This window comes from Mustelus asterias, chromosome 20 (genome assembly GCF_964213995.1).
Source record: "Mustelus asterias chromosome 20, sMusAst1.hap1.1, whole genome shotgun sequence".
Taxonomy (NCBI): domain Eukaryota; kingdom Metazoa; phylum Chordata; class Chondrichthyes; order Carcharhiniformes; family Triakidae; genus Mustelus; species Mustelus asterias.
In genome coordinates this window covers 82,347,081-82,361,464 of record NC_135820.1, presented here as the reverse complement: position 1 = coordinate 82,361,464, position 14,384 = coordinate 82,347,081, and the positions used below count along the sequence as shown (strand labels likewise).

General features: G+C 44.3%; 1 protein-coding gene across 3 annotated transcripts in view; it reads left to right on the top strand.

Annotated features, from left to right (window-relative positions):
• The window catches only part of LOC144508691 (short transient receptor potential channel 4-associated protein-like), a 95,970-nt gene extending 85,178 nt beyond the window's left edge, over nt 1–10,792 (top strand). For all 3 annotated transcript variants that reach the window (XM_078236979.1, XM_078236978.1, XM_078236980.1), the window contains exons 18-19: nt 1,432–1,638; nt 9,065–10,792. In XM_078236979.1, coding sequence (XP_078093105.1) covers nt 1,432–1,638; nt 9,065–9,202 — 345 coding nt within the window. In that variant the 3' untranslated portion in view covers nt 9,203–10,792. The remainder of the gene's footprint in view (nt 1–1,431; nt 1,639–9,064) is intronic.
• The last annotated feature ends 3,592 nt before the right edge of the window (nt 10,793–14,384 follow it).

Genomic DNA, 14,384 nt, shown 5'->3' with positions numbered 1-14,384 from the left:
TCTCTTCCTCAAAAACATGGCCCCTCTCCTTGGTGAACACCGAAGAAAAGTATTCATTCATCACCTCGCCTATCTCTTCTGACTCCATGCACAAATTCCCACTGCCGTCCTTGACCGGCCCCAGCCTCCCCCTGGTCATTCTTTTATTCCTCACATAAGAGTAAAAAGCCTTGGGGTTTTCCTTGATCCGACCCGCCAAGGACTTCTCATGCCCCCTCCTAGCTCTCCTAAGCCCCTTTTTCAGCTCATTTCTTGCTAACTTGTAACCCTCCATCGAGCCAACTGAACCTTGTTTTCTCAACCTAACATACACTTCCTTCTTCCTCTTGACACGACATTCCACCTCTTTTGTGAACCATGGTTCCCTCACTCGGCCATTTCCTCTCTGCCTGGCAGGGACATACCTATCAAGGACACGCAGTATTTGTTCCTTGAAAAAGTTCCACTTATCATTAATGCCTTTGCCTGACAATCTTTGTTCCCATTCTAATTCCCGCCTGATTGCATCATAATTACCCCTCCCCCAATTGTAAACTATGCCCTGCCGTATGGCCCTCTCCCTCTCCATTGCAATAACAAAAGACATCGAATTGTGGTCACTATCTCAAGTGCTCTCCCACAACCAAATCCAACACTTGGCCCGGCTCATTTCCCATTACCAAATCCAATGTGGCCCCACCTCTTGTCGGCTTATCCACATATTGTGTCAGGAACCCCTCCTGCACACACTGCACAAAAACTGCCCCATCCGAACTATTCGACCTATAAAGGTTCCAATCAATATTTGGAAGGTTAAAGTCCCCCATGACAACTACCCTGTGACCTCCACACCTATCCATAATCTGCTTAGCAATTTCTTGCTCCACATCTCTATTACTATTTGGGGGCCTATAGTAAACTCCTAACAACGTGACTGCTCCCTTCCCATTCCTAACCTCAGCCCATATTACCTCTGTAGGCAGATCCCCTTCGAAATGCCTTTCTGCAGCCGTTACACACTCCTTGATTAACAGTGCCACTCCTCCACCTCTTTTACCAGCTACCCTACACTTACTGAAACATCTATACCCCGGAACTTCCAACAACCATTCCTGTCCCTGTTCTACCCATGTCTCCGTAATGGCCACAACATCGTAGTCCCCTCTAATCTTTCTACCAATCGCTTTAAATCTATGCTCCCGACCATTGACCACTGTGCTAATCCATTTCATCCAAGCCCCTTGATTTTGTTTATCAATTAAATGATGTGTGAAGAAACCTCATTTTGAATGGGTTTTTTGTTTAGTTGGACCAATCACTCGTACTGGGTATCAGCCAAATCTGTTCCGTTTACTCTATTAAATGTGTTGTTCTTAACACGTTGGTGCGTCCGAGGAGGAAAGAGGTTGACTGCTAATGCATCTTACTGACATTGTGTTTGTCCTGTTAAAGGAAAATGTTAGCTGTCTGAATACGAGCCTGGTCATCTTGATGCTGGCAAGACGCAAGGGCAAACTGCCATTCTACCTGAACGCCCTGCAGGAGAAGGAGCTCTGTGAGAAATATCCTGGCTTCCTTCTCAACAATTTCCACAGCCTGCTGCGCTTCTGGCAAGAGCATTACCTCAACAAAGATAAGGATAGCACATGCCTGGAGAACGTGAGTGTGGATAGCTGAGGCATGAATCTTGAGGCTTTGCAATTATTTTAAATACAAGTTGAATCTTCTCTAATAAACTAGGTGAAATTAATTTAGAATGCAAACTAATGGCTATCCTGTGTTGAACTGTTTACCTTGAGGAATGCTGTTTACTGGGAATGTTAACTTTGGAATGGGGAATGATGGATAGAGTTACTCTGTGGTGAATTTGATAGTCAACCCTTTATGCCAAGGAAAGTTGAATGTTCACTTGTGCAGAGCTCCTCATTCTCCACTGAATGAGGGAGAGGGGCCTGGTTAAGAACATAGAACATTACAGCCCAGTACAGGCCCTTCGGCCCTCGAAGTTGCGCCGACCAGTGGAACCAATCTAAAGCCCCTCTAATCCACACTATTCCAATAGCATCCATATGTTTATCCAATAACCATTTGAATGCCCTTAATGTTGGCGAGTCCACTACTGCTGCAGGCAGGGCATCCCACGCCCTTACTACTCTGAGTAAAGAACCTACCTCTAACATCTGTCCTATATCTCTCACCCCTCAATTTAAGGCTATGCCCCCTCGTGCTAGCCATCACCATCCGAGGAAAAAGGCTCTCACTATCCACCCTATCTAATCCTCTGATCATCTTGTATGCCTCTATTAAGTCACCTCTTAACCTTCTCTCTAACGAAAACAACCTCCAGCCCCTCAGCCTTTCCTCATACGATTTTCCCACCATACCAGGCAACATCCTGGTAAATCTCCTCTGCACCCTTTCCAACACTTCCACATCTTTCCTATAATAGGGCGACCAGAACTGTACGCAATACTCCAAATGCGGCCGCACCAGAGTTTTGTACAGTTGCAGCATGACCTCCTGGCTCCGAAACTCAATCCCTCTACCAACAAAAGCTAACACACCGTATGCCTTCTTAACAACCCTATCAACCTGAGTGCCAACTTTCGGGGATCTATGCACATGGACACCCAGATCCCTCTGTTCATCCACACGACTAAGTATCTTACCATTAGCCCAGTACTCTGTATTCCTGTTACTCCTTCCAAAGTGAATCACCACACACTTTTCCGCATTAAACTCCATTTGCCACCTCTCAGCCCAGCTCTGCAGCCTATCTATGTCCCTCTGTAACCTGCCACTTCCCTCCGCACTGTCTACAACTCCACCGACTTTAGTGTTATCCGCAAATTTACTAATCCATCCTTCCACGCCCTCATCCAGGTCATTAATAAAAATAACAAACAGCAGTGGCCCCAAAACAGATCCCTGCGGCACACCACTAGTAACTGAACTCCAGGATGAATATTTCCCATCAACCACCACCCTTTGTTTTCTTACAGCTAGCCAATTCTTGATCCAAACCACCAAATCACCCTCAATCCCATGTGTCTGTATTTTCTGCAAAAGGTTACCATGAGGAACCTTATCAAACGCTTTGCTGAAATCCATATACACCACATCAACCGCTTTACCCTCATCCACCTCTTTGGTCACCTTTTCAAGAACTCTAAGGTTTGTGAGGCATGACCTACCCGTCACAAAACCGTGCTGACTATCCCTAATCAAATTATTCCTTTCCAGGTGATTATAAATCCTATCTCTTATAATCCTTTCCAATACTTTGCCCACAACAGAAGTAAGGCTCACCGGTCTATAATTACCAGAGTTGTCCCTACTCCCCTTTTTGAACAAGGGGACAACATTTGCTATCCTCCAGTCTTCTGGCACTGTTCCTGTAGACAATGACGACACAAAGATCAAAGCCAAAGGCTCTGCAATCTCCTCCCTAGCCTCCCAGAGAATCCTAGGATAAATCCCATCCGGCCCAGGGGACTTATCTATTTTTACCCTTTCCAGAATTGCCAACACCACCTCCTTATGAACATCAATCCCATCCAGTCCAACAGCCTGCATCTCAGTACTCCCCTCGACATCACTGTCCCTCTCCAATGTGAATACCGACGAAAAATATTCATTTAGTGCCTCTCCTATCTCTTCAGACTCCACGCACAACTTCCCACTACTGTCCTTGATTGGCCCTAATCTTACCCTGGTCATTCTTTTACTCCTGACATACCTATAGAAAGCTTTAGGGTTTTCCTTGATCCTACCTGCCAAAGACTTCTCATGTCCCCTCCTGGCTCTTAACTCTTTCTTTAGGTCCTTCCTGGCTAACTTGTAACTCTCAAGCGCCCTAACTGAGCTTTACGTCTCATCTTAACATAAGTCTCCTTCTTCCTCTTCACAAGAGATTCAACCTCCTTAGTAAACCACGGTTCCCTCACACGTCTGCTTCCTCCCTGCCTGACAGGTACATATTTATCAAGGACGCGTAGTAGCTGTTCCTTGAACAAGTTCCACATTACAATTGTGCCCATCCCCTGCAACTTCCTTCCCCAACCTATGCCAGCTAAATCTCGCCTAATCGCATCATCATTTCCTTTCCCCCAGCTATAACTCTTGCCCTTTGGTATATACCTATCCTTTTCCATTGCTAAAGTAAACGTAATCGAATTGTGGTCACTGTCACCAAAGTGCTTACTTACCTCCAAATCTAACACCTGGCCTGGTTCGTTACCCAGTACCAAATCCAATGTGGCCTCGCCTCTTGTTGGTCTCTCTACATACTGCGTCAGGAAGCCTTCCTGCACACACTGGACAAAAACCGACCCCTCTAAAGTACTCGAACTATAGCTTTTCCAGTCAATATTTGTAAAGCTAAAGTCCCCCAGTACAACTACCCTGTTACTTTCGCTCCTATCCAGAATCATCTTTGCGATCTTTTCCTCTACATCTCTGGAACTTTTCGGAGGTCTATAAAAAAACTCCCAACAGGGTGATCTCTCCTTTCCTGTTTCTAACCTCAGCCCAAACTACCTCAGTAGACGAGTCCTCATCGAATGTCCTTTCTGCCACCGTAATACTGTCCTTGACTAACAATGCCACACCTCCCCCTCTTTTACCACCTTCCCTGCACTTACTGAAACATCTAAACCCCGGAACCTGCAGCAACCATTCCTGTCCCTGCTCTATCCATGTCTCTGAGATGGCCACAACATCGAAGTCCCAGGTACCAACCCAAGCTGCAAGCTCACCCACCTTATTCCGGATGCTCCTGGCGTTGAAGTATACACACTTCAAACCGGTTAAGGTACTCTGTCAGAAGACTTGATGGACCGAATGGCCTCTTCTGCACTGTAGGGATTCTGAGGACGCTAAACCTTGCTGGAATGGGATAATGAGCTTCTCAGCAGGTCTGGAGAGTGCCTGTGTGTATTTGTGCTGAAGCATGATTTAACCAGGCATGGCCTTCATGGTCTACGAATGAATAACTAGGTGATTCTTGCTGTCTGGGTTTGAAGCTGTAACAAAGGATTTCTTTCTGTAGGTGGGCTGTTTATCCCAACCAGGTCCATGTTGAGCAGTATCCTAATCCAATGTGAAAGGACAGGCAGAGCAGGGTTCCCCTGTGGCCATACCCCTCCACACAGGTATACTGAATTGGATACTGTTGTGGGAGATGCTTTACCTGGGACAAGCTGCGACAGCCGGAACTCTGATAGAGTCTGGTTCTACAGCACAAAAGGGTGGGAGGAAGAAGAGGAGAGCAGTAGTGATAGGGGACTCAATGGTCAGAGGTACGGACAGGAGGTTCTGTGGTCGGGACAGAGACTCCCGCATGGTTTGTTGCCTCCCGGGTGCCAAGGTCAGGGATGTCTCTGATCGCGTGCACAGCGTTCTAAAGTGGGAAGGTGATCAGCCAGATGTCGTGGTACACATTGGTACCAATGACGTAGGTAGGAAGAGTGAGGAGCTCCTAAAGAGTGAGTACAAAGAGCTTGGAAGGAACTTAAAAAGCAGGACCCTGAGGGTAGTAATCTAAAGATTGCTACCTGTACCACGTGCCAGTGAGGGTAGGAGTAGGATGCTTGGGCGGATGAACACGTGGCTGAGGAACTGGTGTAGGGGAATCATTGGGACCTCTTCTGGGGCAGGTGGGACCTGTACAAGAGAGACGGGTTACACCTAAACTACAAGGGGACCAATATACTTGCAGGGAGGTTTGCTAGTGTTATTGGGGAGCGTTTAGACTAGATTTGCAGGGAGATGGGAACCAGAGTGCCAGAGCAGATAGTGGAGCAGGGGTAAAAAGACAGGTTAGTTCAAGCAAAATCACAAATGGAAGGGTTGAGTGTGGTGGAAATAACCTTTTGAGGTGTGTCTATTTCAATGCCAGGAGTATTGTGGGGAAGGCAGATGAGCTGAAGACGTGGATAGACACATGGAAATATGACATTATAGCCAGTAATGAAACTTGGCTACAGGAGGGGCAGGACTGGCAGCTCAATGTTCCAGGGTTCCAATGTTTCAGGCGGGATAGAGGCAGAGGGATAAAAGGTTGGGGGGTGGCATTGTTGGTCAGGGAAAATGTGACAGCGGTACTCAGGCAGGATAGATTAGGGAGCTTGTCTACAGAGGCCCTATGGGTGGAGCTGAGAAACAGGAAAGGTATGACCACGTTAATGCGGTTGTATTATAGACCACCCAATAGTCAGCGAGAATTGGAGGAGCAAATCAGCAGGAAGATAACTGACAACTGCAAGAAACACAAAGTTGTGATAGTAGGGGATTTTAATTTTCCACATATAGATTGGGACTCGCATACTGTTAAAGGTTTAGACTGGGTAGAGTTTGTAAAATGAGTTCAGGAGAATTTTCTACATCAGTATATAGAGGTGCCAACTAGAGAGGATGCGATATTGGATCTCCTATTGGGAAATGAGTTAGGGCAGGTGATGGATGTGAGTGTGAGGGAACACTTTGGATCCAGTGATCATAATGCCATTAGTTTTAACCTGATCGTGGATAAGGATAGATCTGGTCCTCGGGTTGAGGTTCTGAACTGGAAAACGGCCAAATTTGATGAAATGAGAAGGGATCTGGGAAGTGTGGATTGGCACAGGCTGTTCTCTGGTAAGGATGTAAATGGAAGTGGGAGGCCTTCAAAGGAGAAATTTTGAGTGCAGAGTTTGTATGTTCCTGTCAGGATTAAAGGCAAAGTAAATGGGAATAAGGAACCTTGGTTCTCGAGGGAGATTGTAACACTGATTAAGAGGAAGAGAGAGTTGTATGAAATGTACAGGCAGCAAGGAACAGATCAGATGCTCGGAGTATAAAAAGTGCAAGAAGCTACTTAAGAGGGAAATCAGGAGGGCTAAAAGAAGACATGAGGTTGCTTTGGCAGACAGAGTGAAGGAAAATCCAAAGAGCTTCTATAGGTATGTTAGGAGCAAAAGGATAGCGAGGGATAAAATTGGTCCTCTTGAAGACCAGAGTGGTAGACTGTGTATGGAACCAAAAGAGATGGGGGAGATACTAAATGGTTTTTTTGCATCCGTATTTACTGAGGAAACGGGCATGGAGTCTACGGAAATAGGGCAAACTGGTAGGGAGGTCATGGAACCTTTACAGATTAAAGGGGAGGAGGTGCTCGCTGTCTTGAGGCAAATCAGAGTGGATAAATCCCCAGGACCGGACAGGGTATTCCCACGGACCTTGAGGGAAGCTAGTGTTGAACTTGCAGGGGCCCTGGCAGACATATTTAAAATGTCAGTATTCATGGAGGTGGGTGGCTCTTCTTTGTTCTTCTTTGTTCTTCTTTGTTCTTCTTTGTTCTTCTTTGTTCAATGGAAGAAGCCAGAGAGTGGTTGTGGAGGATTGCTTCTCTGAGTGGAGGCCTGTGACTAGTGGTGTGCCGCAGGGATCGGTGTTGGGTCCATTGTTTGTCGTCTACATCAATGATCTGGATGATGTGGTAAATTGGATCAGCAAATTTGCTGATGATACAAAGATTGGAGGTGTAGTGGACAGTGAGGAAGGTTTTCAAAGCTTGCAGAGGGATTTGGACCAACTAGAAAAATGGCAAATGGAATTTAACGCAGACAAGTACAAAGAACAATACAGCACAGGAACAGGCCCTTCGGCCCTCCAAGCCCGCGCCGCTCCCTGGTCCAAACTAGACCATTCTTTTGTAATCCTCCATTCCCACTCTGTTCATGTGGCTATCTAGATAAGTCTTAAATGTTCCCAGTGTGTCCGCCTCCACCACCTTGCCCGGCAGCACATTCCAGGCCCCCACCACCCTCTGTGTAAAATACGTCCTTCTGATATCCGTGTTAAACCTCTCTTTTCTCTCTCCCTCTCTCTCTCCCTCTCTCTCTCCCTCTCTCTCTCTTCTTCCCCCCCCCCCCCCCCCCCCCCCATGACCCCTCTGAAGAGTGCAGTTGAACAGAAGTATCTGGGAATACAGGTACAGAATTCCCTAAAAGTGACGTCACAGGTGGATAGGGTCGTAAAGAGTGCCTTTGGTACATTAGCCTTTATAAATAGGAGTATCGAGTATAAAAGTTGGAGTGTTATGGTAAGGTTATATAAGGCATTGATGAGGCCGAATTTGGAGTATTGTGTACAGTTTTGGTCACCGAGTTACAGGAAGGATGTAAATAAGGTTGAAAGAGTGCAGAGAAGGTTCACAAGGATGTTGCCGGGACTTGAGAAGCTGAGTTACAGAGAGAGATTGAATAGGTTGGGACTTTATTCCCTGGAGCGTAGAAGAATGAGGGGAGATTTGATAGAGGTGGACAAGATTTTGATGGGTATAGATAGAGTGAATGCAAGCAGGCTTTTTCCGCTGAGGCGAGGGGAGAAAAAAACCAGCGGGCATGGGTTAAGGGTGAAAGGAGAAAAGTTTAAAGGGAATATTAGGGGGGGGCTTCTTCACGCAGAGAGTGGTGGGAATGTGGAATGAGCTGCCGGATAAAGTGGTAAATGCCACTTGTAACATTTAAGAAAAACTTGGACGGGTTCATGGATGAGAGGGGTGTGGAGGGATATGGTCCAAGTGCAGGTCAGTGCATGGGACTAGGCAAAAAATGGTTCGGCACAGACAAGAAGGGCCAAAAGGCCTGTTTCTGAGCTGTAATTTTCTATGATTCCTATGTGTTCTCTTCCCAAATTCTCTTTCTTGCCACAGCAGTCTAACCAAATTGTTGCCATGGTCTCTGCTTTGATCACATTCTTGACCTTTAACACTTTTTAAAAAAGCAATCTTGAATCTCTGTTAACCTTGTATCTATCTCATGGTTCTTGATCCCTTGTCCACTCACTACATTAACTATCCAGCCATATTGTCTCATTGCATTATCATTTCAAACATCTTTATCGATCGCCCTCTAATTGCCTTCATTACAACAAAAAACACCTCGTGCATGAGATAAATGGTCAGTTGGGTGAGGTAATGTATGACTCTTGGAACCTAGGAACTATATCCCAACATTGCTTGCCTCCTTTGGGACTGAGGGAAGAAACTTAATGACCTCCTTATTACAAGTTTGATTTTAAACCTGATTCTCCTTTTCCACAGAGCTCCTGCATTAGCTTCAGTTACTGGAAAGAGACAGTGTCACTGCTCCTATGTCCTGACCAAACTGCTCCTTGTGCAATCATTAGCTACATTGATGAAGTGTACATGAACATTGATAAAGACTTCAGTGAAGACTGATGTGCAGCTTGTGGGCTAATTGGACTAATGCTCCATACAGCTTCAGAGTAAGCCCAAGACCATGGATATTCAAGCCTTATTGTCTGATGTTTGTTTGCACCTGGACTGGAGATTGGAAGAGCTGGTTGATGATTGGAGCAGCTGATTTTATTATAACCATGCCTTTTGTCTTTATTAACATCCTTTTGGGTTGCCTGAACCTGTGTTATGGGGGGCGGAAGAAATGTGTTCCATTCTGGGTGCAAGAGGAACAGCTGCCTGAGAGCCAGCACTGCCTTTGGTCAAAGATACTGTGGAGCACTTTTAAAATCTATTTTTTTTTAATGTCCAATTCTAATTCGGTGTTTTAATTATTTACTTCCAAGTGTCATTTGGCATCTTCTCATCGACAATTCATGGTTATGTGAAGATGCTAATGGCTAACAGAGCAGCCTTTAGTGGAATCACAATGTCAATGTATATTGAGAGTTTAAAGGTTTTATTTCATTTGCAGCATTGTTTTATTTTGAATACTTTGAAACTTTTGCTGTCATCAGGTTGAAGTTAGCTGTTTCTCTTGGGAATTTGCTTTCAAGGATCAAACTTAAAACTTGCCTAGCATGTCCAGCTTATTAAATACTCATAGTTTATAATATATACTGTGTGCTAAATACTCCCAAAGTTTGACTTGTACAATCTACTAAATATTCCTTTGGGTTTTTGTAGAGCAAGTCTGGAAAGCTTCCATTTTGTAAAAGGATCTAATGCATGGTTTTTCATTGAGCTTTTCTCCTCTTCATCTGTTTAACTTTAGTTTTCTCTCTTGCCTATTTCCTTCCTGAAGATGGTGCCTGCTTACTAGGTGCAGTTCTGTGGGTGCTGGTCACCCCTAAGCACTTCACCCAAGCTTGATAATTTGCAGTGAGTTTCTGCAGACTATAGGCAGGGTACTTGAAAAGTAAGCCAAGTTGTGTTCCTGAACAGCTGTACGCATTGAGGGTTAATTTTTTTCTCTACCCTGTTGTGTTCTGAAGCCAAGCTGGTTATGATCAGCTGCTAGTTGGCAAGGGAATCTTCCTGGCCTGTAAAGCTCAGAATAAAACCTGAGCCATGAGGAGAGTTTGTTTCTGAAGGCTGATTGAGGCACACATACTGTGTAAAAGCATTACACTTCACTAGATGACTGGGCTGTATATAAATGTAAAATAATGATTTAATGTGCCTGACTTAGTGCAGTTTATAATTTTGTGGAGAGATGGTGGAAGTTTAAAAAAAGTATGACCACAAATGACAAAATCATATCACTATTTCAGTCAGTGTATAAGGCATGAGATGTTTATGCTATGTCCACATGCACAGTGGCAAACCAGTACAGATTTCACCTTTCCAAACGTCTAACTGAGGAGAGTTTTATGATCAATGAACATAAGGGTAAAATACTGTTGATTGCAGGTCTATCAATGGTGATGGAGGTGTTTGAGTTGATGAATAAAGACCATTATTCGCATGAGGTGGGTGCAAAATGTTAATGTATTGGATTAAGCGTGATTCTCCCTGTAGTGTCTACCTTGCAGTGCATCAAGTAAATCTAATACTGAGACTGAATCTCAATCTCCAAGTGGTGTCATCTCATTCCTGGCCAAGGCTGCAAAATAATTCCAAGTGTTAAACCAGGTGCAGTACATCAGTAAGAACAGTTTTCCTGTGTGACTTGGCTCATAGCCGCTCTCCCATTTTGCAGCTGATCTGCTTCACATTTTAATATTTTTACACATTTTTGGAATCCCAAACCAATACTCCCTATATTCCTATCTGAACTTTTACTGAATTGGTGTGCACGTTATTTGGGTCTGAGCTGGTGAGATGTTTGTCAACTTGTTACAAGTTTGTGAAGGTGAGAAAAATATTTATTGGAGTTATTTCTGATCGAGTTCCTTCATTGGCCATAATTGGCATTCCTTCCGGGAATTTGGAGAGGGCAGAGGAGTGATAGTCGAGAACGGTTATATAAAGCACTGCCACAGTAGAGTGTGGTGACATTTTTCTCTTGGACATCTTTGTCGTCTTTAACATCGTAAGAAGTTTAACAACACCAGGTTAAAGTCCAACAGGTTTATTTGGTAGCAAACGCCACTAGCTTTTGGAGCGCTGCTCCTTCGTCAGGTGAGTGGAAGATCTGCTCATAAACAGCAAACAGGGCATATAAAGACACAAACTCAATTTACAGAATAATGAATAGAATGCGAGTCTTTACAGCTAATCAAGTCTTAAAGGTACAGACAGTGAGAGTGGAGAGAGCATTAGCACAGGTTAAAGAGATGTGTATTGTCTCCAGACAGGACACCAGTGAGACTTTGCAAGTCCAGGCAAGTTGTGAGGGTTACAGATAGTGTGACATGAATCCAAGATCCCAGTTGAGGCCGTCCTCGTGTGCGGAACCTGAGGACGCACACACGAGGACGGCCTCAACCGGGATCTTGGGTTCATGTCACACTATCTGTAACTCCCACAACTTGCCTGGGCTTGCAAAGTCTCACTGGCTGTCCTGTCTGGAGACAATACACATCTCTTTAACCTGTGCTTAATGCTCTCTCCACTCACATTGTCTGTACCTTTAAGACTTGATCAGCTGTAAAGACTCGCATTCCATTCATTATTCTGTAAATTGAGTTTGTGTCTTTCTATGCCCTGTTGTTTATGAGCAGATCTTCCACTCGCCTGACGAAGGAGCAGCGCGCTGAAAGCTCGTGGCGTTTGCTACCAAATAAACCTGTTGGACTTTAACTGTTAGACTCCTTACTGTCTTTAACATCACCACCCTCCCCAAAGTGACCAGGCTGAGAATGTGCTCTCTGCCTCTCGTACATCTGGTGTTTTCTTAGTATCTTATTGTAACAATCTGGCTAATGCCAAGAGTTTGTGGGGAAAGGTGTTAACTAAACCTTGGATATCGCTGTCTAGTTACTGATGTGCTTCCCTCCTGCCCTCTGCTGACAATTTTCATCACTGCTTCCATTCTTCATCCTACAGTCCCTCATCACCTCCAGTGCCTCATCTGGGTGATCACTATTGTGTGAATCTTAATTGCATCTGTCTCTGAAACATGTGAATGTCACAGCCTCCACAAGTGCACTTACACAGTGAACCTTGCAGACTTTCTGTCCCTAACTCAGAGTTGGTGCTTTGTGAGCAGAAATCAGTAACTTGGAAAGGAATTGGACCTGGGCTATATTGCTCAGCTGCTTACTGTCTGCACTGAGAGAGAGCTCCCAAGGGTATTTTTATAACCCACCCATCAGGATGTATTCTGCAATGGTTATATCTCATTTCAGCCCCTGGGCTTGACAACCTATATAGGTTTAATGCTGAGCAATCCTCAATTTTACCCCAGAGTTCAAACTTCAGAGTCCTGGGCCAACTAATGGCTGTTGGTTACAGAGCGGTTGGGTCAATGTCGGTTGGTAATCAAATAGCTAAATGATCAATTCAGATTCTGCCTTATTGTAGCAAGAGTTTTGAATTTGTGGTGTTTGGATGCCAGTGTCGAAAGCAGATTCATGTCTGCAGCCACACATACCTGTCTCCTTCCTGACCTATTGAAGCTCATTGTTACATCTGTTAAGTGACCAGACTATCTGATTATAGATAACCCAATAATTGCTCTCTACTTTGAGTTCCCATATTAGTATGTTTGTCTGATGAAACTCTAAAACATGCCTCACTGAAAAGACTTTGCATTCTCTGCCATAATTGAGGCGTGTGATTTTCTCAGTCATTCCCATTCATTCAGTCCATTGTTGAATTCCAGCTGAACCTAAAATTTTCAGATTGCAATCTGTTTTATGGATTTGCATGCAGTTCATTTCTTCGAGGATGGAATTTCCATTTAGGACAAAGTGCATAGGTGCAGAAGTCGGCCATTCAACCCTTTGTTCATGTTCCATCATTCTCTTAAAGTCATGGGTGATCTGTATCAACTCCATTTTACTCACTTTCACTCTATATCTCTTGACATTCTTATCTCTAAAAATAAAAGCTAGCAATCATCAAATTTTTAAAATTCTGACTTCTCAGCATCCACAACGTTTTGGGCTGCTCTGTGTAATATTACCTGTACATTTTGCATTTGCGGTTCCTTGAAAAACCAAGGACTATTGGGGATCTAAGTTGGTAGCCATATGTCTGCTCAGCGTATGAATGTTGTCATGCTCCATCAATAATAATGGGTCAATAAAGAGCTTCGCAAATATTTCGGAACTTTAGACTAACACCGTACTATTTCTGCCATTGGCTGCAAAAGGAATAGAACAGGCTGAGTCTTTGATGCTGTGCTCAATTCCTACACATCAATGGAAACAGTGATGACATTGTGAAGCACATTGAGAGGCCAGGAGCTGGCAGCAGATTACAATGCGTCTGAGTTAAGAGCATCAGTGATCTACCTTATCCTTCAGGCCATGCAATTAGACTAGATGATGCAGAATTATTGCTTCATTTGCCAAGTCTGTCATACTGGATATAAAAGGTTTCTCTAGATAATTTAATATGTATAGCTAGTCCAGCTCACTCCGAACATGTGGGCATTTTCTATAAGACTTGACCAAGCACTGACCCAAAGCCAATGGGACACATGAATGGAAATTAAATAGTGGAGTGTTCTGCATTGCCCTTAATGGACATGTCAGACAGATCCCAGCCTGTTGCAGGATTTTAAAAACAGAGGGATCCTATGGAGTTGGGGAACTACTGGCAAGGTTCATTTGGTTGTTCAGCTTATTACCTGTGCAGTAATTGAAACAGAGCAGGCTGGATTTTGTTTGAGGGATGGATAAGGCGGGTTTTATACAAGATGTATAAAAGTGGTGTGAGGCTCGGGGAAAGGCTTGCAGTCTTTATTCATTTGAGTTTAGGACCCAATGCCCTCCTGGAAAATAATGCAGTCGGTGGTTAAATTCCAGATGATATTTGAGATTTTACTTCAGTTCTGAGTAGAGATTCATTGAGTATCAATCAAAAAGAATGAGTCAAAGCTGTCATGTTCCGTGCTTGTGATTGTACAGTGGCATCAACTGGCTGTTCTCCAGTGAGGCATTTCTGAAAGAATTCTAATGCTCCTTGCAAATGCTAACCCAGGAATGAGAATGTTGTCTTCCCAGGTGTATTATGGTCTGTAAAACTCACCAGGTATCAGGAGAGCCTACCA